Source organism: Lygodium microphyllum, chromosome 1 (genome assembly GCF_053477565.2).
Source record: "Lygodium microphyllum isolate KBCC chromosome 1, Lygodium_microphyllum_v1.1.10, whole genome shotgun sequence".
Lineage (NCBI taxonomy): Eukaryota > Viridiplantae > Streptophyta > Polypodiopsida > Schizaeales > Lygodiaceae > Lygodium > Lygodium microphyllum.
This window is the reverse complement of record NC_141135.1, coordinates 15,832,404-15,860,052: the sequence shown is the minus strand read 5'-3', so window position 1 is coordinate 15,860,052 and position 27,649 is coordinate 15,832,404. Positions and strand designations below refer to the sequence as shown.

At 39.5% G+C, this 27,649-nt stretch overlaps 1 protein-coding gene across 1 annotated transcript in view; it reads right to left on the bottom strand.

Annotated features, from left to right (window-relative positions):
• Nucleotides 1–11,640: 11,640 nt before the first annotated feature.
• Nucleotides 11,641–27,649, bottom strand: part of LOC148040869 (uncharacterized) — a 51,547-nt gene continuing 35,538 nt past the window's right edge. Inside the window, exons 3-7 of the mRNA XM_087671473.1 lie at nt 18,585–18,950; nt 18,241–18,483; nt 17,909–18,001; nt 17,551–17,751; nt 11,641–12,061 (exon numbers count right to left, since the gene is read on the bottom strand). Coding sequence (XP_087527599.1) covers nt 11,846–12,061; nt 17,551–17,751; nt 17,909–18,001; nt 18,241–18,483; nt 18,585–18,950 — 1,119 coding nt within the window. The 3' untranslated portion in view covers nt 11,641–11,845. The remainder of the gene's footprint in view (nt 12,062–17,550; nt 17,752–17,908; nt 18,002–18,240; nt 18,484–18,584; nt 18,951–27,649) is intronic.

The window sequence follows — 27,649 nt, the reverse complement described above, 5'->3', positions numbered from 1 at the left end:
TCATTGTGAAGAGCCACTTGTTAGCTTTGTTTTCATAATAATTTTCTTGATTCTGATATCGGAGAAAAAAGTTATAGCTAGTTTTGTGTGAGGGAGTCTACTAGGACTACACTGTAACATTGAGCAAAAATGGCTGAAAACAAGGAAAAGAATAAGCCTAATGATGATGTTCAACAATAAATTAAGGAAGCACATGAGTCAATACCTGAGATACATCATGATGAATAAGATTCTCAAGAATTTTGTGCATATAGTACTCTTAATGTCACTCTTTGTAACCATGAAACTAGGCATTCTATCATACATATGGAATTAGTCTCCAAAATAGATCAAGTGGTTGGACAAATTGTTCAATCTAATATTCAAACCAAGACATTCATGGAGCTAACGGCTCAATCTACTAAGGATTCCTTGGAGAAGTTTGCTTCTTCTACTAGAGATTCTTTAAATAAACTTATTGCTCAACTTTCTATGCTTGTGGTAGCACAAATGGTAGACAAAGAGAGTAAAGACAAACATTCCTTTTAGCCATCAAATAATAATCCTCAACTAGGTATTATTGGGAAGGGTATACCATGTACCATTAATGAGATTGGGGAGACTTCCTTTAGGGGACTAATTAGTCAATTTCGAGCATTCATCGGTTAAATCCTCCTCAAGCAACTAGAAGTCAACCATCTATTCCTCAAGATAGGTTTCAAACCAACTATCATAGGAGTGCCTCTAATCTTTCAAACCCCATTGGTAGTTACATGGATATGCAACCTCAAGTAACTAATGGACAACAAGGCTTTATTGAGAGTTTCCAGCCATCAAATGCTTGGGTTTGTCACACCAAAACATCATGGATGCTTGGCAAATGACGTAGGAACATTGATGTATGCTTGGACCTGACATTGGTTAAGTTGAATACTCAGATCTGGGAAGTATTAATAGAGTGAAAACTGAGATAGTGAAAGCTTGGAAGCTTGAAGCTTGTCTTAGCTTGGTTGTTGTCTACTGATACTTGGAACTTGCTACATGAATGTCAGAAGGTTTATGAGCTGCAATGAGCATTGAATGCTCAAATCTGGACTGATTTACTTGCTGGTTATACAGTGGGCTAGCTATCTATAGTTTGTAAGAAGCTTATATGGCATTGCTTGGTCATATAAACCATTGTTGTACTTATATATACCTGCATTGAATCGTGAGGGTTATAATACATGTTAGAGATATTTTGAGGCTATTTTTAGCTAAAAATACTTTAGTTTACATAGAGAATTTACTACCGGTTCGGTTACTCACATACCATTGTCTATGTCATAAGATTTTTTGGAAGACACCTACATGATTTGTATGTTGTAAATGTTATCTACTTGGAATGCTATTGTATCTAGATGTTTTACCAAATGATTGGGGATGTTTTTTGACATGTCTGTGAGCTGAAACACACTGGTTATTGCTCAGATTTATTGTCAGAGGTGTTTGGACTAAAACTGTCATACACAACTTACTTGGTCTATAGAGAGTCAAGCACTGTCTAATTCAGACTGCATTGAGTACATAGAGTTGTAGATATGCCTAAGAATATAACTCAAGCAGTGGGTGATAAGTTAGACAACAACAACTGTGCTATCTGGAAGTTCAGGATGGAGAACTTCCTCATTGGCAAGGGCTACTGAGATTTGGTCACAAGTGTGGAAGCTTAGCCTAAGCTTCCTGAAAAGACTCAACCAACTGTTGATCAGCTTAGGGCTCATTGTGCATGGACTAAGAAAGGTTACTGCATTGGCTATCCCTATGTATTTCTGATGCTATGGTTATGCAAATAATGAATTGCAGCTCACCGAAGGATACATGGGAGATTCTTATGAGATACTATGGTACTACCATTAGTGCTAAAAAAAATACAACTGAAGCAGAAGTTTAACACTATGGACAAGAGAGGATGCTCCATTCAAGAGTATGTGACTGAAATAAAGACTATTACAGATTAGTTAACTCTTATAGGAGCTGAGGTAGATGATGAGGATATGGGTGACCCTGAATAGTCTAGGGCCTAAATATAAGTCTTTTGATATGTCAATTTTTGGCTGAAATGCCTAACTTTAATGATCTGGTTTCCTTGCTTATCCATGAAGAAGTGAAGTTGGGTTTGACTACGAGCTCGATTAGCTCTAAGAACATAGATGCAGCTTTTACTCTAATCAGCGAAGCTGTGGTCATCATGGTAGAGGTTCTAGCCATGGTGGGGGAACCCAATAGCATGCATCTCAGCATGGATAGAGTTAGCTAGGATTTTCTGGTAGAGATGGTGGATACTCCTATGTGAGGGGAGATCTCGTCTAGGGGCAGAGGATCCTGGCACACTCAAACTACTCATGAGAATGCAAACAAGGATAAAGATTGCCATTACTATGGCAAGCATAGCCACATTGCAAAAGAGTGCTGGAAAAAGCAAGCTCATCAAGAGGGTAGACAATAGGGTCACTATGCATCATCTAGTCATACAAAGCGTGAGAATGGTGAGAAACTATTTGCTATGACTTATGTGCGGAACAAGGGCAAGCAATAAGAAAAGTCTGATGATATCTGGTATATAGATTCTAGTGCCTCAAACCACATGACACCACATGGCAAGTGGTTTGATGAGCTAAAAATAGGTGCTAATGGCTATGTATGCACTAGAGATGATTCTCAACATGACATAGCACACACAGGGATTGTTCCTTTGGTTATGCGCCTGATGGCAGGAAAAAGAAATTACATGATGTCTTACATGTTCTGTCGATCACCAAGAATCTGTTATGTATTGGTTAGATGGTTTAGCAAAACAACCTCAGGTACGATTTAATAGAGATGGATGCTTCATAGAAGAAAATGGCAGAGGATGTAAGTTGGTTGCTAAAATATTTCGACTACCCATGAGATATTGTTGAGCCGTGATGTAGTGTTTGATGAGTTAGCATCTTGGTATGGTGCTAAGCAAGTTCCATTACTACATGATGACCCTTCATAGGACACATATGTTGAAAATGGACAATAAGATACTATTTCTACCAATGGACCAACTCAAGATGCATCTAGCAGTGTAAGTCCTTGCACAGGAAGGATACGAAACCATAGATCTCCATCCATTAACATGGATATGTCGATGAGGGGGAGAGAGAGAGGAAAAGATAACGTTTTTGATGATGTTACAGGTTCATTGACTTCAGAATATGACGCTACTGAGAGTTTGGAGGATAGGGAGTTCCGTATACTTGTAGTGGTTACACCTAGAGTTAAAAAAAGATATGTACCACCTCATGAGAGAGCAAAATCTAGTTTATCTCAATTGTGGAGATTGCAAAGAGAAAGGAAGCCTGTGGGTAGGCTTACCTACAGTGGATAGTGAGATATTATGCATACATGATAGAAGTGTTGAAATACAAAGAGCCTACATCTTTTGCAGAAGCAGTTAAGGATGAGGACTGGTGTGCAAGGCTATGGATTATGAATATGAGGCTTTGCTGAAAAATAGAACTTGGGATTTGGCTGAGTTACTTGAGGGCAAAAATGCCTATTGGATGCAAGTGGGTCTATAAGGTACAATGTAAGTCTGATGTCTCACTAGAGAGGTACAAAGCCAGATTGGTAGTGAAAGAATATGCCCAATAGTATGGGTTGGATTATGAGGAAACCTTTAATCCAATTGCTAAGATGGCAACTGTACAAACCATTATTGCATTGACTGCATCCAAAGGCTGGAACCTTTATCAGAGATGAATGTTAAATATGCATTCCTGAATGGTGATTTGGTGGAAGAGATTTATATGGATCAACCAGAGGGCTATGTGCATCCCAACTATCCATCATATGTACACAGATTGAAGAAAGCATTGTATGGCTTGAAGCAAGCCCCACGGGCATGAAATGCTAGGATTACTTGCTACTTATAGACACTTGGATTTCAGATGGGCAAAGCTTATCACATTTTATCTATTAGAAAAATAGAGATAGGATATGTGATTTTGGTGATCTATGTAGATGATTTGGTGATGACAAGTCATGACATGGAGGGCATTGATGACATAAAATCCATGTTGCAAAAATAATTTCATATTACAAACTTGGGAGAGCTAAAATTTTTCTTAAGGATTGAAGTTATGTGTACACCTCATGGGATCTAGATGATACAAAAACAGTATGCACAGAATATGTTGGAGAAGTATGGCATGCTGGAATGCAATCCCATGGACAAGCCACTGGAGAAAAATGTAAAGATGGTTATTGATAGAGGAAATGTGATAGAGAATGTGACTATGTATAGACAGATGGTTGGAAGTTTGATCTATCTCACTATCACTAGACCGGACTTGAGTTATACAGTTGGGTTGATTAGCCAGTTTATGCAACAGCCAAGGAAACGTCACCTAGATACTATGAGAAGGATCTTGAGATATGTGAAGAGTACATTGCCTTATGGGCTATTCTATGAGTATGGTAAGCCTATTGAGCTTACAAGTTATATTGATGCAAATTGGGCTAGTTGTATGTATGACAAAAGATTAAATAGTGGATATGCATTTGGTCTTGGAAGCAGCATGGCCAGTTGGAGTAGTAAAAAACAACCTACTGTGGCTCTCTCAAGTACAAAAGCGGAATACAGGGGTGTAGCATTAGCTACATGTGAGGTTGCTTGGCTAATTAAGTTGATGGATGACATGGGGATTTGTGTGGATAAACCAGTCAAGTTGTATTGTGATAACACCAGCAATGTGTTCCTAGCAAGCAATCCAGTTTATCATGCCAGGTCAAAGCACATAGAGACACATTGCCATTCCATCAAGGAAATGGTGCTTGGAGGCATGATAGACTTTATTCATGTGAAGACTGAAGACCAAGTAGTAGCAAACATCTTTACTAAATCACTTGGTAAGGATAAGTTCACTCATTTTCGATCACTGCTTGGGATATAGGAAATGAATTGAGCTTGAGGTGGAGTGTTGAGACAGTCAAGCTCACCTACCCACCTACCACTATCTGACATGACAGTTATGTGTGCAGTTTTCCGACATGTGTGTGTCTTTAATAGGTCAGTACTTGACTTAACCATAGTTAGTCAATGGTTAGTTTCTTTGGTCACTTAGACCTAGTTCATGTATTGTGTTAATCAGTTAGTGTGTGATGGAATATTGAAGAGAAGAAGAGAGCATACTACTCTTTGAGCTAATTGCCTCTCTCTCTCTCTCTCTCTCTCTCTCTCTCTCTCTCTCTCTCTCTCTCTCTCTCTCTCTCTCTCTCTCTCTCTCTCTCTCTCTCTCTCTCTCTCTCTCTCTCTCTCTCTCTCTCTCTCTCTCTCTCTCTCTCTCTCTCCTTCCTTGTACAATTATGCCAAAAACCCACCACACTATTTCAAGCTATTGAGCTAGCAAAGAGGTATGCTCGTAAGTATAGAAAGGATATTCCCATGCATGCTCCCTTTGGATAGCAAAGGGCTATTGCTAAATAGGGCAACTTTGGTGGCAATTATGGAGGATCCAATACTTCATTTAGCAATCCCAAAGTCCCTACATATCCTACTTTCAATTCTTCAAGACATCAAAGTGCTTCAAAGTTAACAAATCAGTCACAAAGTAGAGCCTAAGTAAGGTGGCAATGGACCGCAAAATAAATCAACAAACAATGGCAAGTTTATACCTATGGATCTTTTTAAAGAGTGAAAAGAAAGGGATCTATGTTTCAAATGTGGTGAAAAATATACAATTGATCATGCATCCAATCGCACTTACAAGAATACCAAGGCCAAGAATTATAACTTGATAGTACTTGAGAATGTGGATGATGAGATTATTGAAGAACCAACATTGAGTGCACAAGTTGAATTTGAAGGGCATGATGAGGATCTTGATCACGATCAATCTTATGAGGTTATGATAGTCTTGTAAATACAATACATTGAATTTTTTGAAAATATAACCAATTATAGAATTAAAAATGCAGATAATATTTAACGATATTAAAATTGATAAGTCAACAAGATGTAAAAATAAAAACTTATAAGCAAAAGAAGCATTTGAAAATTGGATACATATCTTTTAATTTAGTAAAGAATTTTAAATAAAATTGATTCTTAATATAGGTTTATCAAAAAATTGATTTCAATTAGACCATGTAAACCTCGAATAATGCATGTCGAAAAGGTCTACTTGCATTTTGATCCAACTAATATCAAAGGACATTGTTCTTTATACAAATTAAAATAAATAAAATTAAGATCACTAACTCTATTACTAATGAGCTGGAAAGACTATGTATAACAAAAATAAAATCTTATCATTTTAAATTTTAATTTAAAAAATAAAAATGTATATTTATATTTTTTTAATACATCTTCATTAATAAATAAATACATATTAAAATTTTTAAATTATTCATATTTAATATAGTAATATTTTTTCTCTAAGAAATAAAATCTATAGATAATACAAAATATATAGATAATACTTTTAAAATAATTACTAAAAATAGCATTGATATAGCATTGTTTTATTAAAATTTTAATAATAATAAAACTTAGAACTCTATCATATTCATCTTAAATTTTATCATCAATATGATAGAAATGTAATTTATAGAATTGTTCAAACAACACATAATCATATTTATGGAATAATAAATATATACATTAAACCAAATATAAACTTATGAATATTTTGCAAAAGGCTTGATCATTATCTTTCAAAATATGAGAAACTTTATGTTATTTTATTCGAATATCTCAATATAGCATTTGATCAAATTAATAATAACACAATATTGAAGATGATAATAAATAAACATGACTTATTGAATCATTTATACACACACACACACACACACACACACAAAATTACACATAATACAACATAAAAATATAATTTTTACATGTTAAAATAAATATTTTGACCTAATAGATTTTATATTCAAATTTTTTATATGTTAATATAAATGAGTATGTTTTAGATTTAATAAAAATGTAACTTATAAATCATTTTACTATATAAAAATCTTCCTTCAATATAGCTAACACAAAATTATTCTTATTCAATTTCTTGAAAATGAACTATTGTTTTTTATTGCAATCCAAAAAAATCATACTAAAGTGGAAACATATTTGGAGAGCATATATAAGACATGTTAACAAATAATCATCAACCATGGAAAATTCAACATTTATTGAAGAACTACCAAACAACATCAAGTGGAATATTTTGAAGAAACTCCGACAATATTGGTCGATAGAGGTTCAAGAAAACAATAGAAGTTTAAATCTACATGTGGATGCTCTACAACAAGATACATGGGATGCTTTGTGCACTAATAGTCTTTTGTTTATTCAATTGACAACTCATTAGAAGGTAATAGATCATATTATTTTTTCAACTTTTACTATTGAAAGTTTGAAAAGTTGGTACTATCATTACAACAATACAATACATATTTTAAAACACGTGAACTTTGAAAACTTAAAAAGCAACTTCATTCCTCTTTGGAGTGATATGAAAGTTGAATTTAGTGGATTAGATAAACAAGAGATTGAAAGACTACTAGCAAAATAGTATTCTCAACACCTTTTTTGGAAAAAAAAAAATATTTTTGTATGGTATAGACAATCTAAACATTACCATCTCATTGTACATATCAAGTATAGATATACAAAATCATTTTGCCAAGATATTCATTATCAACATCTATGCATCTTGTACTTGTCATCATAATATTATCTATAAAGTTCAACTTTGTCTCTACAAATTTCAAGCAAACTATAAATTTGTACTCAAAGCAAAGCACTTGCAAACATATCCAATAATTACTATATTTAACACCTTGTTCATCATAACTAATGTTTTAAAAAACCAAAAAACAAGAGAGAGAAATAGAAAGAGAGGCAGAGAGAGAAAGAAAAAGATCATATTGAAAAATATGATTTATAATGTTTTTATTATCATTGTATTTTATTTTTAAATTTAAAGCATTGTCTGTTTGAGTTGATATTCCATGTCTCTTCTCTAATCAATATAAACATTTATATTGGTTAACATTGAATCAAAAAAGAAAGTATAAGAAATATAAATTAAAAATATTTAAATGAAAAAAAGAAATAATAATAATAAATACTTGGCAGTACCAATATACACTACGTTTTCTGATATCAATCATCACGATAGTTTCATTGAATTCATCCAAACATTCAAAAAACATAGACTCCATAGAATAAGCATGAAAGCAAGACAATATTTATTGCAAAATGAACTTGTATATCTAATATAACACATGCCTACATTATTTTTATAAAAATACTATATGCTTTTGAATATTGATTCATAAAGAGAGGCAATGTACCTATAGGCATGGCTGATCATGTTATAAATCTATTTTCATTGATGTGCTCAATGCAATTGAAATATATATAAAATGCCCAATTTTTAAAAAAATTAATGAATATTAATTATATAAACTTCAATATAGTACAAGTGTATGAAATAAGGACAAAAACTATGGATAGAGGAATGACTAAAGTATACATGTTTCTTAAAATTCTTGCAACCAAAAGGGCTACAATGTGAGGCACTTTAATGCCCTAAGATATCTCCTACTTGATAAGAGGTAAATCTAGGCTACTTCATACATGAAAGGCCCATCCTAGTAGACATCCTAATGGCAATGCAAGCTTTCTACAAAATTCTGTCTCACATAGTATGCCTTCACTTTTTAGATACTTTCTTGAACAAGTGAAGACAACTTCCCACTATGTCCAAAATCTCATTTCTCCCCACCAATGTACAAGGATCCACCCCCGGGGGGTCCACTAAGGTTTATTGTATGGTACCACATGAGTGTAAAGGAGGGGGGTTATTTAAGGGAAGGAAGGTACATTTTATAAGGTAAGGTCCCATAAATAGGGGGTGGATTAGGGTATTTTCATATATTTCTTGCACGCAGATGACATCTCCTTATTACTACTAGTGAATCCCCCGTGGATCCACCCCTATCTTTATAGTGGAGGCATCAACCTTTGGAAACCTACTTGAAGCAAAAAGTCTTCACTATCTTGCACATGGAATATAAAGAGTTTTAGGCATAGCAAATGGGCAAAGGACATATTAGAATTAGTGGGCTATCTATAAACCTTAAGTACATAAGCACATGGTATAAAGCACACCCACGAGCTAGAGCTTAAATTTAACCATAAAATCAAGTTCCATATTTTAGCATCAGAGTACTAGCATTCATTAATCATAAAGGTGAAAACAAAAAAGTAATTACGTCCAAATGCAACATAGAGGCTAACAAAAAACATTATGAATACTACTCTCTAAATAACACACAACAAATATGCCATATGATAGGAAAGTAAAGAGCCACTAGCTTTGTTTTTTCTAAAAGTACTGAAGGGCCAAATTGTTAAGGGCATAGCTAATTTGAAATAACACATTTTGCAAACATCTACTTGGTGAAACATTGAAGTATGCTATAAAGACTTTGCAACACACCATTGTTATTAAGACTTGAATAGCCACTATGTCCTCTCTAGACTTCAATTTCTAATATTGGCTCCCCCGTCCCTTCTCGCATCCCTTGCAATCACTATCAAGCAAATGCTAAAATTGAAAGCTCTTTCTAAGAGTTGCTTATTAGTATGTCCAATAAACACTAAGATAAGGCATGGAAATCCACCTCCATGCATACGAGAACACTTAGACTCACATCCACACCCACAAACAAATACCAACACCCAAACACAAGTTAAAGTGCCTTAATATAAAAACTAGAAGTCCAAAAGACACAAGGGGTTTGTGCTACTTGGTTAGGCTAAGATGTAGGAGGCGGTGTGGTGTTGTATATTGATGACGCCTCTAGCAAAGGACAAAAAGTCCTAATTCTAGATAGCTATTTGAATATCATTATTGATTTACTTACAAGCAAAGGTGTGGTTGTCAATTCAAACATTGCATGAGAACACTTAAGTACCATAATGACTACTACATCCTACTTGGCAATGTCAATTTTAATGATTGTTAAAATTGTTCTTTTTGTTGGTATATATATACTACGCATAAATTCCAACCTTAACTCTTGCTATGAGATTGGACTATATTACAAACAACATTTCACATATTCATGCATTCATTATATACACACACATACATACATACACATACAATACACACCCCCATGCGTACATTCATGCATGCATACCTATACACATACAATGTAACCACAAGCATACTCATAATAAGCTCATATTTCTTCTTTCAACCCAAAAGGACAAAATGAGTAAAGCCAAGCTATACTTCTATTACCTCTTTAATTTTGCAAAGTCAAATCATTGTTTGATTTTGTTTATAGCTAGTAGCTGGACTAGATTCTATTGACATTCTAAGAATAACTTTTCACAATGAATAAATTTTATGAAGAATAAAATTTCTCATTTTCCAATGAATAAATTCTAAGCACCTTTTTACATGGAAATTCGATCTAGGGGGATGGATGAAATTTTTGCACCTAGTAGCTAAATTGCATTGTCAATATACGTGCATGCAACTGTAAGATAGGTACATTCGGTATTTAATCTATATATGGCTCTTCTTGAGTGATACTAAGTACATGCTTCTAAAGGGGATCTATTCATGAGATACACTAATGTATTCACAACTTCAACTCAATACGCATTTGAAAGGTTAGTATAATTCAATATAGGCCTAGAATGTTCAATGACATTATTCTTCCTCGCTACAACCCCAATTTGCTTAGCGGTATACCTATAAGTGCATTGTCTTCTTATGCTATTGTTTCCAACCCAAAAAAAAACAAAAAAAAACAAAATATGAACCACCCCCCCACCCCCCCCCCCCCCCCCCCCCCAATTTGATCTTACAACCTTGAAATATATGTTACATTAATTTCTATGAAAATAAGATTATTTTTATTTACCCAATGCAACTAACAAAAGGGTGAACAATTGTTTTGTGGTTGAGACCTTTCTCCATAGTCCTGATATTACAAAGAATGTGTTTTGAATGTCACTTTAAATGGAGGACTCAAAAAATGGCATGGAAGAATGGGCCTTATTGTCTTCTATCACAACTAACGCAATTATCGAACTGTCATTTGTTGATTTCAACATACAAAGAGACCATAGCTAATATAAATACAACATCAATACAATCTTCCAAACAAAAATCTTTTAACCTCAGGTAAAACTAGTGAAGTTCCAAATTTTAAGTCTCACCTGACTAGTAGCAATTCCTTCTTCCTCCCGTTTCCTTCTGTTAATAGGATATTTGGAATACCTAGTAAACAGCAGTTGTTCTAAAGCATTCCAAGTGAAAGGTAGATGTTTCAAAAGCTTTCAAATTCATAGGTAGAAGTGTCTTGCCAAGTGAAAGGCAATGTTAGATACTTTTCCATATTTGTGAGTAAAGGTTACAAACCCACAAATGTATAAATAAAACATGTTAATTTTAACTAAGATATTTGTACTGATCTCCAAAAAACTTTCTTGTGAACAAAGCCCAAGACTGAAGGATCTGACTGGTTTAGTAAGTGTGCCCAAAAAGGCTTGTGGTCCTGCAGGTAATTCCAGTCACAACAAACAGACCCAAGTCGTGACATAATGCCCTTGTAGCAGACTTGATTAGTAATCCGTTTTATTCAAATGCTTTGACCAATTTTTAGTAATAATGTACAAAATTTTACAAGAGTGATTGTCAGATTACTACTATTGCACCATATTGAAATGTTACGTATACCATAAATCAGCAGTTATATGCAGGCACTTTTGCCAAGCCTCCTTCAAAGAATACAAAGCCAGTTTGAGCTGCAACAAATTGCATGCCTAACACATGTCAGGCCTCAAATAATCAGGTGGCAAGCTTGGACATTTCTCATTCATGTGAGCGTAAGGCTCTATCGAGTTGTAGCCTGGAAATTCCATCAGGTATTCTCCAAGCAGCTGACAGTATAAGCGAGGCTCATCGTTTTCAATGTTACACCAGGAAGGTAATCGAGACACATCATCCTCAAAAATTTTCAGCATGTATGCATCTCTGATCTGTTAAATAAAAATTACAGAAATAAAAACCTTAGCTCAAAAAGCAATCAATCTTCACCAATTTGCACAACCTACTAATTCACATGATAAGATCAGTCCATCATCAATAGTGAAGATTTATCTGAAAAGCAATTCAATTCCCACATTTAGATACAAGTGTTAAACAAATAGGAGTTAAGAGGAGAAAGAACTGAATGAAATAATATCTCAGATGCAGAAAGCTGTAATGGGAAGGTAATAGAAACCATGTGCTAGAGCAGAAGATAAAGAGGATTATGCCCAACTAACCCCAATGCCAAAGATATTTCCCCTCTAAGTTGCATCATTCATCTTCCACATCCTTGTCCTAAGACCATCACCAAAATGCGTTTTGCAACTACATGGCCCTCTTCAATGCAAGTGACATAAGGGCTCACATAGTACTCTTCATCTTGTGGTTCTTCCACGTGTGCAAAAACATCACCAGGAGTTAATATTGGTCCAAGTGACCTTGGTCTTCCTGATGAGTTGGTGTCAGCTTTAGGTGCTATGGGTCTCTGATCGAGTGGTGCAAGTAAAGCTAGTGGGACACCCTGTCCGTAATGAATTCCTTTATTTGCTAGATGCGGATTATTAGCATAAGGATTGGTATACAGCAGCTTCCTGGGTCCTCCACAAATAGTTGCATGATGCCATAACGTTCACAATTGCTACATATTATATTCCTAGGCCCTGGCCATTCCGACAGTGACTGCCACCACAATAGACGCATTTGACATTGGTCTACAGATCTGGCTAGGTTTGAGGCTTTCACCTATCCTCATTAATTCTTGCTTGAGATCGGCCACATCTTACGATAAAGCTCAATTCCTTCTCCTTTCCTCTTTCACTCTAGAGACTAATCACACCAGAAGCTTGAGATCGGCCACATCTTACAATAAAGCTCGATTCCTTCTCCTTTCCTCTTTCGCTCTAGAGACTAATCACACCAGAAGCTTGGGCCTTGCTCTTGCTTCTTTCTTTAAGCATGTCATCTACACTAATAGCTTCATCAAATACTCCACTTAGATTTGACTTACCCAAGCTCAAGAAGGTACCAATTATAGCCTTGTATAGCTCCTCATCTTTAAGCCCATCGATAAAGGCTATAGCCTAGTTGCTAGGCTATAGGGATCTTTGATTGCTCTTTGTTGCCTTGGCTGAGGCCTGAGGCACAGAGCAACTTTGTAGCTAGCAATCTACTAGCTTGGAGGACCGTAGAGTTATGTAGCAACTTACATTGCACAAGGACCTACCCAAAGGTCAGATGTATTGTGCTGAAACGCAAAGTTTTGAGGGGTGAAACGTTTCGTGGCTATCTTGTTCTCTCTTGACTAGAATTTTAAGGCGAATCAATGTGCTGCCCTTTTAACTGCCATCATCATCACCATTCCTACATGTCAAAAAGAGGGAAACTGATTCTGCCACTGTTGTCATCATCTGTTGCTGATTGCCATTATATCAAGCCACTTTCTTGCCGGCCTTTTTCATCCTTCGTGTGTTTTGCAGTTCTGCCCTGGCATTTGCTTCCTCCCAAGCCAACTGCGCTTTGCAGCATCCTCAATGCTGCTGCAACAGCATTCACTTCTGCATTTCAGCCTCAGCATCCTTCGCCACTCAGAAAGCTGCTGGGGTTTCACGTCTGCACTGCCTTCCTCAGCCTCAATGACAATCCTCTACTCCAAGAACCACTGTGTTTGGCTGCATTTTGCAGCCACGCTGCTGCCCAAACCATTTCCTTCACCTTTTGGAATCAAGTGTGCAGTTTGCCGCATTCAGAATCCATCAAGAGTACAAACAACTCCTCCATCGTACCTGAGCTCCTCCATAAAGAGATAATAGCTATTGAGCTCCTTAAGCATCCATTGTACCACACCTGATATATGTGGTTTTTCTGTTGAGTTCATCCATTCATCTAGTTCATTCCTATTATATTCTCTGAGCATTCTTGTTTTGGTCATCCTCGTTCATATAATCTATGCACTCTATTAGCCCTCGGTGCTACAAGTTCTGATTCCTAGGGTTCATTTCCTCATATCATGATACATGTTTGTTTTTTCCAACAGCAGCAATTACTAATAGAGCATCTGTTCAGCGGTGCAGGTTGCAAGCATTCCTACTACCTGCCCATTTCTCTGAAGAGCTCCACTTCACGAAATCTCTCAACATGCAGCAGTCACCAAATATTAGGGAGCCTACATGGCAGAGTTTACAAGCTTGGTTCTCTCCAGACTCTTGCTCCAACCACCATTGTCAAAGGACGACGTACCAGCAAGACAATAGGGTTTACGGGGAGGAACACAGAGTGAACTCGGCAAACCCTATTGTCTCGCTGGTACGTTGTCTTTTGACATGGTATTAGAGCTCAATCCTCCACTCCAATGAAGGCAAAGACCGGTAGTGCGTTCAGCATCCAATTCTCTTCTTCTTCTGCTGCATCAACACCTTACCTGGCAGCTGCCCTACACTGCACTTGCTGTTTTCTACCTGCATTTCAGCCTACTGATAGTTGGCGGCTCCCCCCTGCTATTGGTGGCTCAGCCAATCTACTGGCGGCTGTTCTTTGCAACCCAACAACTCTTTCTGATCTGCTGGAACTTGCGTTTCCAGCTAGCAGATCCTCCTCCTCAGCTGACGTCTCCTCCCTTCAACTAGCGGCTCCACCATATTGTTGTACCCTGCGTTTTTTTGCTGGCAGTTCTGCCCAGTCTGCTAGTGCCTTAGCCTAGTCAACTGGCAGCACTTCCTAACTATTGACGACATTCCAACACCTACTTCTACTACTAAAAGCTGCATTTGCAGCTGGCCACTCTTCCAAGTCGGCCGGCGGCTACTCTTGATTGCTGGCTGCAACATCTTACTACTGGTAGCATCCTCCTCCTAGTAGCAATTCACTTCCAGCCCTTCCACTACCCTCCCACCCTTGAGGTGAACATTGCGGTTCATGCTTCGCACTTCCCCCACACCCCTTGAGACAGACATTGCGGTTCATGGTTCGTGGCTAACCTCTTCCTTCTTCAACAAGGCACATTGGTATCCATGGCTTCTTTACCAACAGATGACCAAGACCAATCTACTGGGTGCTATTGTGGCATCATCGAACACACCACCGATGCTTGCCGACTTTGACCTTTGCTCCCCACCCCCCAGAAATATATGCATCTCCAACCTAGCACTACCTGTGGCACCTCTCCTTTCTGGGCCACAGAGATCGTTCAATATTGGCTATCAAAGTACTATGCTTAAGGCAATAAGACACATCCGATGTGCACTAAGTCCTTTCGAGCACATGGAGGATCGATTGGTACTACGACCTCCTGGAGATTGTCACAATGCCAGCGGCAATCTTCTCCCAGGACCTTTTACATTCTTCTTTTACCCTTGGATAGGGTAGCTTCTTTCCAACGGTCATCTCACCTATTGATACCCAAGATCTCGAGGATCTACCTAGATCAGGGCCTTGGAGATTCAACCGCAACTTGGTGACAAGGCCTTCGTATTCCTTCCCGCATGGATGCACAGAGCTAGTGGCTTCTCTCCAAAGGTTGAGTTTCGAGTTCTCCACTTCACTCTGTCTACTATTCTTTATTGCAGGTTACCTTTCAGGTGGAAATCTTAGATCTTAGGGATCCTCTATACCTTCTTCCACATCTTCTTCTTGCCTTGGTCACTTGGTCAACATGGAGCCAACTCCCAAGATCGAGCATGGGCATATTCTTATGGTTCTCGACACCACACAAAGTTCAACATTTCTCCTATGCATTGCATAATTTTATCATCTTTATACTAGAGCACTTGGGCAAGTGAGCAATTTCCCCACGAGGGACACTATCCAAGTGTCACCTACTACATGAGCATTCTTCAGCATGTAACCCTGCATTCTCCACCTCACTCTTCTCTTATTCTTCTTTTTGAGCCTAAGATGGGATGTTGAGAAACCCTTAACCTGTGTTTTGCATTTTTTGTTTAGGGTTTCACAGTGGACACCCCCAAAAAGGAGCTGGGCACCCACAATGGGACACCACCCTAAACAACCAGCACCCTCCCTTCGGGCGCAATCCTAGACAAACTGTTGCCTATTTATAGACTGCCTCTTGTCACTTATTCTTCACAGTTGATTCATTCAATCTGTCATCTCTTCTCTTCAACCTCTCTACTACCCTCACACCCGTATCACATTCACTCCATAATTCAAATCTTCATCACTCCATTCATCAGAGTTTCTTCTCTTTTTTTTTCTCTTGTCAGTGTTTGTGGAGTTTATTTTGTGTTTCTCCCTGCAAACCATGCTATCTCGATGGTACATCATCTTACCATGTCAAAAGACGGCGTACCAACAAGACAATAGAGTTTGTGGAGAGAAACACGGAGTAAACTCGGAAAACACTAAGAAAAAGAAGAAGAGAAGTGGATGTCGAATCCACCAATAGTCTTTGCCTTCACAAGAGTGGAGGAACTTTGCCATTGTTTGAGCAGATCCAACTCTGATACCATGTCAAAAGACGACGTACCAACGAGACAGTAGGGTTTGCAAGGAGGAACACAGAGTGAACTCGACAAACACTAAGAAGAGAAGAGAAGAGAGAAGAAACTATAATGAATGGAATGATAAAGATCTGAATCGTGGAGCGAATGTGATACAAGGGAACAAGGGTGCCATAGCACAAGGAAGATGATGAAGACAGCCACGAACCATGACTTGTAATGTCCTCCTAAAGGGGTGTGAGGGCAATGGAGAGGCTGGAGAGAAGAGGTGACAAACTACATGAATCAACTGTGAAGAATGAGTGACAAAGGCAACCTATAAATACGCAAGAGACTTTCTAGGGTGGCACCCGGAGGGAGGATGCCGGCTGTCTAGGGTGGTGCCCCACTATGGGCACCCAGCCCCTTTTTGGGGCTGTCCACTATGAAACCGTAAAGGCAAAACGCACAACGTAGGTGAAGGGTTTCTCAACAACCATTGCATCTCAAACAGCAAATATCCTCATTGAGAATGGGGATTTCTGAGCTATGATGAAAACTTGGCCCCTTAAATACAACAATACTACTTTTGCATCATTCAAATGATCAAAATATGAAACTACAATTTTAAAGACTCAGCTTAGATGATTAAAATTGTACTCCTAAAAACCCTTGCATTCTGGCATGACAAACTTAGCAACAAAGTAAGATGTAATGAAACCAGTCACAGTCCGGCAGGTATCAATAAGCACATACTAGCATATTAGTGAATGATAAAGCACAACTATGACCAGGACAAGCTGTCCATCCCCTCTTCCTACAAGAAACGTTAAAAATGCTTCAACACAAAATACTTTCTATCATCGATCTCTGCCTGTCTAGAAGCAGTATCACAACCCCCACTAATCAAAACAAATAAATGCATACCCAAACTGCACTTTCAGAACATATATCAGAAAACTGCCTTATCATTCTATAAAAAGGAGTTAAAGGAGAAGAGATGTGACCGTGAATTCTGTCACTTGTATAGAATTCGAGAGTGGCCCAAAAAGGCCGGCTGCTTTATACATAGAGAGAATGAAGGCCACACAAGATGTTGATTTCCCATCACTATAGATCCAGTCATCAGCCTCCGGCATGGCTAGCAAATCATCGAAAGATACACCTTTCTGCTCACTTTCCAACAAAATGCTTGGAAGATCTAAGCCCTGTAATTGACAGAAACCAGCGTTCATCACTCAAAAACTTATGGGCTGCATCAATGTGTAGCTCATCTCATGTAAAGATACTATCATTTGTAACCATAAATTGATAGGATGTTGAATTGTTGAATTAGAAGCAAGCATGCTGGACATGTAAAAGTACCTTTGTTCCCAGACGTTTGTTAAGAGCTTCATTCCACATATTTGCAGCATAGTCAGGTTGTACCCTTGTCCACATGGTCATGACTGACATGACCTGATCACGCACACAGCATGAAATAATAATTGCAAATGCTACTGCTAAAATGTGAAAAAACATTCAATATTACAAATTATATGGTAAGCCTCACAACTAATTCTTCTCTTGTAAGGTTTCTAGGGTGAAAATCAGGGTTCCTGACGAGGAAAACTGCTACAAGGAAAAATATGAACAAAACTATTTCATGACATGGCTGAAATGGGGTAATTTATCAAAAACTAGGTAAAGATGGTCACCAGATGAGCATCAAGTGGAGGTGGATAATTGTCGGATCGTGTGTCTATCCAGCTGAAAATCATGTTATGATAACCATAAGGTTTTCCATCCATCTTGCGAGCATGCTCCCAGGCTGCAGTAACATTGAACTTTTCTCGTGCATCAGGATGTAAAGGCAAAAGGGTCACATGTGCATGCGCAACATCATTTAGCTGGAGGCGCCACCACTCGTCCCATGGAAGAACAACAATAATTTCCTCACCCTGGACAGTTCACAAACACGCATAATATTCACTACACTACCACAAAGTTCAGAAAGGGGGGAAATTTTTCTGAGAATTTGCCACTAGTGTTACTATGTTACCTGCTCGTTTTCATGACCAGATTCACCAACCCATAGCTGATTATTCTCATCTCTTAGACATACAGCAGTGTGACCAGCATAAGCACCAGTCACCCACTTTTCAAGAGTCTCAAAACCTCCCCAACGGCCACGGATCTTGGACAGTGCAAGAAAATCGCCAGAATGAATATCATCAGTAGAAAAATTCGACACCTGTGGTCCCAAACGTTTCACTAGTTTGGTTCCCATATGCTTCTCTAAGAAGGCAATATTTGTACTTTCACCCCATCCTGTATTGGAAAACAAAGGAAGAACATCCCAAAGTGCTTCAACTGTCCCCAGCATACCTGCTGGCATTAAGAAAACAGAAAGGCCATGCTGTAATACCTGTATCAGAACACAAAGGATCAGACCAGGATGCTGTCTCTGAATTGACTCAAACCAATTTAGCAAAAATAAACAAAGGGTGAACATTGCATGATGTTTACTCAATTTTCTCCTTTCTCATTATCCCCAGGAGGATTGAAATAAGTAGATATTTATTAGTAAGGTGATTTAACCTAAGCTCAATTTGATACCCATGAAGGGTTTAGCACACTGTTCTTAGCAGCATAATCAGCAAAACAGAAGCATGGCAGTAAAAGCAATATAGTAATACCTCTGCAAAGTGCAATACTCAGGAGGGCTTTAGCACAAAAGGGTGTTTGAAATGGAGTTATAGATCTACAACCAACTAAACTGACTTCTGAAGATATAACACTACCAGCTACATGAAGCCACTGAATGGAGATGTACTCACAACCGACATGATCAGACTCTGCACAAACAGAGTGAGTTGTGTTCTCCTGATTCTTTTGTCTAATTTCAGCACTCATGTACAAGGAGAAAGATACAATGGGCCAGCATGTGATGAGACAAGACGGAATGGAAGGATATGAACAAGGAGACTTCTATGGCTTTTGTGAGATGCAAATCCTTACCTATAGGAAGTTGGCCAAATTAGCCTAAAATGACGAAAATTCAAAAAGGGCTGTTTTAGTGGTTTAAAAGTGGAGTTACTCCAATGAGTGACTAACTAATACATTGACTGATCGAGCACCTCTCTAGTAACATTCTGGTCCATTGTAGGCCATATTTGGGCATCTAAGTGCCCTACAACCATGATCCTCTTGCAGGAATACAGCTCTAGTACACACACCTGTGAATGAGGTAGGTGGTTTACACTCCTCCACTAGAACTGGACCTGTTCTAAAATGCATGGCCTCTTTGACATGGTCTGCAGTTGTCAGTTGCCGCAAAGCAAGCATATACACTAGCAATGATCCATTGATAACACGCATTATCAAGCACTCCATCAACAAAGCCGGAAGATCATAGCCCAAACACCTTGGTGGGCAATCGGAACCAATAACACCTGCGAGCTAATGTGTGAATACCTTTGAGCTACCAATAATGTCACATCAGGCCATTCTACCACAGCAATAATCTTCTCAGGGTCTATCTAAACAAAAGCTTGGATGTGAAAAATCATGTTTAGATGTCCCCAGTGCTCATCCTTCAACTTGGAACAGACAATGACATCAGCAAAGAATGCATCAGCATAATTGTGAATTGTAGTTCGGATCCATCATTCTGCTGGGAAGAAAGGGCAGAATTTGTGAGACTAAAAGGCATCATCTTGTAATTATGCAGTATGGAAGCAAGAAAAGAACACTGAGGCAGAAGCAGAACACTGATGAGAATGAAGGGTAAAACTCAAATCTGAACAATTGGAAAGCAGGTTGAAAACAACAGCCCCTGATTCTCAACTATGAAAGCATCAAAGCAAGAGATTCTGGAGGAAGTGAAGCACCTTGAGCTGCCATGAGCTCATTGGAAGTTGTGCCCCTGCCTTATGTGCTGCCACCGCCACACTCTACCTGCACCCTCCAGCTGATGCGGCCTGCCCCCTCCAGTTGACACCGCCTGCTCCAGGCTGCCTGCAGTATCTCACCCTCAATGCCAACTGAACTGTTAGGAGTCAGCTCCCTGCCACATCAACAGTCAGACTGTCCGTGCAGTCGGCTGCATTTAAACCGACCTGCCTATTTTGGGATTTTTCGAGGCATTCTTTTCAGCCTTTTAAAGGCTGAGTATCTAGCAGACTACATCACCTGCATTTGACAGATTTCAGCCTGCTGGTGATGGAGACAACACTCGGGGCTGACGGAGATCAAGGTCCTCAAGGCGGAGACATACGCAAATATTCTCTCTGCACCCATGTATAATTGTGCATCCTTATACAGCATTCTTCACTGCAGATTTTTTGCGTTTCGTTCTCTCTCTCTCTCTCTCTCTTCTCCCTCTGTTCACTCTTTGTCACAGTCATTCATTTCCGCATTGCTTCACTTTGACATGGTATCAAAGCATTGAAGGACTGACCTAGGGTGGACCTATCTGAAGAGGAGTTTTCACTCTGACATGGTATCAGAGCATTGAAGGACTAGGGTGAGTGAAAAAAAATGCTAGGGTTGCACTAAGGACACATAGAGTGTATGCACTGAGGACACATAGAGTGTATGACCACGACAAAAACACAAAGAGACAGACACAAACACAGATGGCAAAACTCAAGCCCTAAACGCAAAACTCAAAACTCAAACACAAACAGAAGAAGGGAGAGAGAGAACACAACTCTGAAGTGAATGAACGTTGTAAATGAATGTAAGAGTATACAGTGTGCTCAAGGGCAGTGCAATGTCGGAGTGTGACGTCCACCAGAGACGGATCCCAAGTCTGTGACCACCAGTCGAAGCGTAGGAGTGTTGAATAGTGAATGGCAGCAAGTTGGTCACCAAAACGCAGCAGTCTGGAGGCTAGAACTGTGCACAGTTTGCTGTAAACAACAGGCTGAAACAATGTCTGATGTGACTGGCGATGATTGGATGATCAAATCGCAGCAAATGATGATGTCACCAGCAACTAACATCAGCATCAATGAAGGCGCTAGCAGCAGGAGCAAGCATGGATAGAGTAGCAGCTGTCTCGAGAGCTGGACAGCCACGAGGGAGGAGGCTGATGGCTGAAATCTACACGTGGAGTGAGAAACCTGCACAAACGGAATGAGGCTGAATGGAGGCAGCCTGTCTATTTATAGATGTGAAAGGGTGCCCCAAAAATTAGGGTTTCCACTGAACTCTCTCGAACCGCTTCTTGTTTTAGGGTTTTTACTCTAAAAGAGCATTTTTTAATGTATTTTGGGACTGTTTAAGAGGCTAATAAGCAAGTAATGCATATTTTAGCTCAACAAGGTGGACCTATCTGAAGAGGATTTTTCAGTGCGACACAAGGCTACATTTTCAGCGTTCAAGTGCGAGCAGGTAGACTCCGCATCAAAACAAGGCTGAGGCGAGCATGGGCGTGAAAGAAAAGAGAAGACTTGCTAAAGCTGCTACTGTTTTTCTGCTGTTAGAGAAGGAAGAAAACTATGTTTTTGGCCTTCAAGTGCAGATTTTACCTTTTCATCGCCTCCGGCGGCTGAAGAAGGTTCAAGACGCGCAAACAAGAGCCCTAGCAAGTTGCGTTCTCACAGTCAAAGGGGGTTTCTTTTGTGTTTGTGCAAGCATTGTAGGTGCTACAAAGACTGACGTGGAGTTCCAAGCGATCATGGACCGTCTTACTGGCTCTTCCATCATCAGATCAAAAGCTCGATGGTAACAATTACCGCATATGACGTGTGATGATGTTGGCCATATTGGAGTCTTATGATTTGGCAGAGCTTGTGATGGAGGAGATCAACCAGCTCTCAGTGAGAGATAAATCCAAAGTCTCTTCTAGTGCTCGTGCGGAGTTGACCAAAGCCCAATCTCATTGGGACAAACTGAATGCCAAGATTCGTTCTTTTCTTTTGTAACGTGCCCGCCTATCAGTTGTCCAAGTGCGTTTTTAGCGGTCCACCAAGAGACGAGTCTAAGCGACGTCACCCGGCACTCACATGAAATGTTACGGGGTTTGTCACCTAGGGTTTCTTAGGTCCGCCTCGCAACAGAACGTTCGCAGCCAAACCCACTAGGATTGACCTAAAATTTGGGTTCCTAGTGATCAAGGTCTTCTAACAACATTCTAGCATCGAGTCCTAGACATTCTACTTTACGCAGAGATACCCAAGCCAAAGCAAACCCATGCCGCACTTGGTTCAAAGAAAATGGGAAACGAAAGAGATGCGCCGCTCAACCTCTCTGCCCATAGGGCATAGTCCCATTCCAGACCCCTAAAACTACATGAATCAGGATTCTAACCTAGCAATTGCTAAGGGTCGGTCGTCGGTAAAACCTTGTGAGAAGCCTCCCAGTTCTGCAGGACCACCCTACCGTAGGACAAACCCGTCAGGTGTTCCGCCCACCCGCTTCCCTCAATGGGCATTCTTTAGTTATCTAATAGGTCCTATCACATTTATGTATGACATTTAAAATCAACTTCCTCAATTAAGCCTTTTAGGGAACAGGGTCCGTTCGTGTAACTTAATAGCACTGACACGAAGACAGAGCAAAGTCCTTTTGACAAACAAATTCCTTAACTTATCTTCAAATTAATCTTTGTCTCTTATCCATACAAGAGAAATTATATTTCTCTTCTGCCTTGCAGAAGTACCCGGTCCAAATCACATGGCACCATAATTCCCATCCATTATCTAGAATAGGATCTTCCAACGCCAAAGACCTTGGGCTCACGGCAGTCTTCAACTCCGTTCCGAACGGGTAAGGAGTGTCCTGTAAGGCAAGGTTAGACACAGAGATCGAGGTAGACAGACCTTACGTGCAGTGAGAGAGTCAGAGAGAGTGCGAGTGAGCAGAGTAAAGAGTATACACGTTTTTCGGTACAATGACTAGAGTACCACTTTAGGTTTTAGATAGATATATGTATGAAAGTACAATATGCTAAGAGTGTGTTCACACCCGTGCACATATAAAAGGCACGATAGCCCTTTATTCCCAACAACCTCCTACCTAAAGGCAATGTGCCTTAAGAGGAGAAAAGAATCAGCTAATTCTAAGTATGTACAAAGCCGAAATAAATATATCTATCCAACTCCCATCATCTGTCGGCAATGAGCAAACCGCTCTGCTGGAAGACCCTTCGTGAGAAGGTCTGCACGATTATCATCTGTATGCACTTTGACAAGCTCAATGCTCTTGCTGTCAAGTACATCTCTAATGAAGTGGTACTTCACCTATATGTGCTTTGTCTTTGCATGAAAGACGAGATTCCATGCTAGCATGATAGCACTCTGACTATCACAATGGAGAACAAGTAACTCTATGATGCCAAGCTCTCCCACCAGACGTGAAAGCCATAAAGCCTCCTTGCATACCTCAGTGGCAACTACATACTCTGCCTCTGTAGTAGACAATGCAACACACTTTTGTAGCTTGGAGATCCGAGAGACTGCTCCTCCTGTGAAAGTAAACACGTACCCAAAAGTGGACTTCCTGCAGTCCGCATGACCAGCATAGTCTGCATCCATACAGCCAACAATAGATGCCTTCTACTTTCCAAAACTCCTTTGTGCCTTTGAGGTATCTCATAATACATTTCACTGCCTCCCAGTGCTTCTTGCCAGGGGTTGCCATGTATTTGCTAACCACTCCCACTGCAAAAGCAATGTCAGGACATGTAGCAACCATAACATACATCAAACTGCCAACAGCTGAAGCATATGGTATCTTGGCCATTTCAACCTTCTCATCATCAGATGTAGGGTTATCCTCTGCACTGAGTTTCACATATGGAGGCAATGGAACCCCAATTGTTTTCCCCCACTCCATATTGAAATGCTGCAAAACTTCGGAGATATACTTCTGCTGAGATAGATAGAGTAAGCCTTTAGATCTATCTCTGAGTATTCGCATGCCAAGAATGTGATTTGTATCACCCAAATTCTTCATATCAAAGCTGCCATGAAGACTTTGCTTCAATGAACCCAAGGCATGAGTATCCCTGCCAACAATCAGCATATTATCAACATACAAAACCAAGATAATCAGGTTGCCATTTGCTGCCTTCTTGGTGTACAAGCAGTGATCCACTTGACTTCTATGAAAGCCTTGGGACTGCATGAATGTATCAAACTTATGATACCATTCTCTTGGTGCTTGTTTCAGCCCATACAAACTCCTTTTGTGTTTACATACCATTTTTTCTTTCCCTTTTTCAACAAACCCTTCAGACTGCTGCATATATATGTTTTCATGCAAATCACCATGTAAAAGCGCAGTCTTTACATCCACCTGTATAAGCTCCATATCCTCAACTGCTGCAACCAAGCCCAAAATGGTTCTCAATGTAGTCATCTTGACTACCGGAGAGAAAATCTCATCAAAGTCAATTCTATGTTCCTACTTGTACCCCTTTGCAACCAATCTTGCTTTCTACTTTGGTGAGGAACCAGAAGTGACCTTCATTTTGTAAACCCATTTGCATGGAAGGGTTTTCTGTCCTTTAGGCAACTGCACCAAGTCCCAAGTGCCATTTTTTTCAAGAGATTCCATCTCTGATAGCATGGTTTTATACCATTTTTTGCTGTCCTATCTATCCATTGCTTCCTTGAAGCAAGACGGTTTACCAATCTGTCAGCATGACATACTCAGCCACATTAATTGCACCATGAACAAATCTGTCAGGTCGTCTAGTAGCCCTAGACGATCTCCTAACCCAATGGTCATTGTTTGCTGGTTGTTCCTCCAAATTTCCATTTTCAGCATACTGTCCTAGCATTTCAACCTACAAATCAGCATTAACAGCTTGCTCTTCTGACTATTCCTACACATGTAATGGCTCATTTTCATGGGCAATAGTTGGCTGATCATTTCCTGCATTTATAGGTTCATTTACAGCAGGTATTTGCTGCTCTACAGTGGGCACATTGTGCTATCCAAAAGGTATTTCTTCCCGGAATACAACCTTACGGACCTCCTCAGTCTTTTCGGGCTGTTTGTGCATGCGATCTTCCCAGAAGATAACGTCATTTCTACGTACTATTTTCCTTTTCTCGGGATCCCACATTTTATACCCCATTTCACACTCGTCACCATATCCTAGAAAAATGCATTTACAGGACTTTGGCTCAAGTTTGCTGCATTTTTCTTTACGAATGTGCACAAAAGCCTCGCATCCAAACACTTTCAGATGAGCATACGAAGGTGGCTTGCCCGACCACGCTTCTTGGGGAACTCCCCCCTCCCAAAGACCTATTTGGTGACCGATTAATCAAGTGAACAACTGTCATAACAGCCTCTACCCAAAAACCATGGAATAATGCAACATGAGATAGCATCCTACGGACCTTATCCTGTATGGTCTGATTCATACGCTCTGCAACTCCATTTTGGGGTGGATTATGAGGTGCAGTGAGCTCCCTCTTTATCCCTTTGCTGTCACAAAATGCCTGAAAGGCTTTGGACACATATTCCCCACCATTGTCAGAGCGAAGACACTTAAGTGTCTTATTTGTCTAATTTTCAACCAATGCCAAGAATTTTTTAAACTTGTCAAGCACCTCATCCTTGCTACAAATAGGGTAAACCCATACTTTCCGTGTAGCATCATCGACAAAGGTGACAAAATATTTCTTTCCCCCTAAAGATAATCCTAACATTTGACATACATCCGAATGTACTAACTCTAGAGGAGAAGATTTCAAAGAAAGAGACTTTTTGTGAGAAGTCTGTGCGTGTTTGCCATAAATACAATGATCACAGTGCTCAAAATCAGCATAACGAAGACAAGGCAACTAACCCAAACGAGAAAGCACTTTCATTCCTTTCTGACTCATGTGTCCCAACCGGCCATGCCACAAAGAAATACTTGGCTCCTCGGTCACGACAACAACATGGTCACGCACACTAGATACATGAAGTGGATACAACGTATCACTCTTGCAACCTCTGACAATAACCCTGGATCCCTTACAGATCTTCCATTTTCCATCACCAAAGGTGGTATGAAAACCATCATCATCTAGCTGCCCTGTGCTAATCAAGCTCTTCTTGAGCTAAGGTACATGCCGTACATGTTGAAGTGTAAAGACGGAGCCATGTTGAAACTGTAACTGCACACTGCCAATACCTACAATCTCACATGCATAGTTGTCCCCAAGATGGACAACACCATGTCGATCCCCTGTATATGCGGAAAACCACTCACAATAAGGGGTGACATGAAAGGAAGCCAACTGGCTGAAAATGGAGTTAAACTCACTCGAGCGAGTAGACATTGCTATACCTTCTTTCATACGCAAATCCATAAGCTTTTTCAGCCAATACACTTTACTTGCAGCACTCTTCTATGCATACAATTCTTCCAGTCTAGTCTATATAGCATATGCAAAATCCAAACCTTCAATGTTGAAGAGCAAGGCATCACAAATCGATAGCTCTATGGTTGAGCGTGCAAGTTCATTCAACTCATCCCAATCGTCCTGATCCATGTCCACAGGCTTTGCCCCTTTAGTTTTGATCGGCTTTGCCTGCTTCTTTTGTAACAGGATATTGTAGCACTATTTTTGCCACACTGCAAAATTATGTGTGCCTTCAAGCTTCTTTATATGCATCAAATTACTGCTGTCATTGCTGCCAGCCATGGTTTTCAGCTCAAATGCGACCAAAAAACCAGTAAATGCAGGCCCAAATTGTCACCCAAGTGACCAAGGTACAAACAAGTACCAATCAGCAATAAATGACCACGCAGAAGTACAGATTTCAGATCTGTAATTCAGTTTTCAGAAGCACCAAATCAAGTGCTACAGCATTATCCAACTGATTACAACTGTTCCAAAGGGCATGTGCATCACATTACATGAGAAATCCCAAAATTTCAGCTGCAATTTCTGTTGTAGTGTACCCACGGGCATAAAATTCGACATGAACGGTCAAAAGCCCCAAAATTTTGTGCTCAAAAGCGTCAAACACACATCTGCATTTCCTCTGTCATGCATAGGATTGTCCAATTTTGCAAAATAAAGCAATTTCAGCAAAACCCCCAAATTTCACCAAGTGTTGATGTCCAAATTGTGCGGAATTCAACCTGCATGTACATAAAATGACCAAATG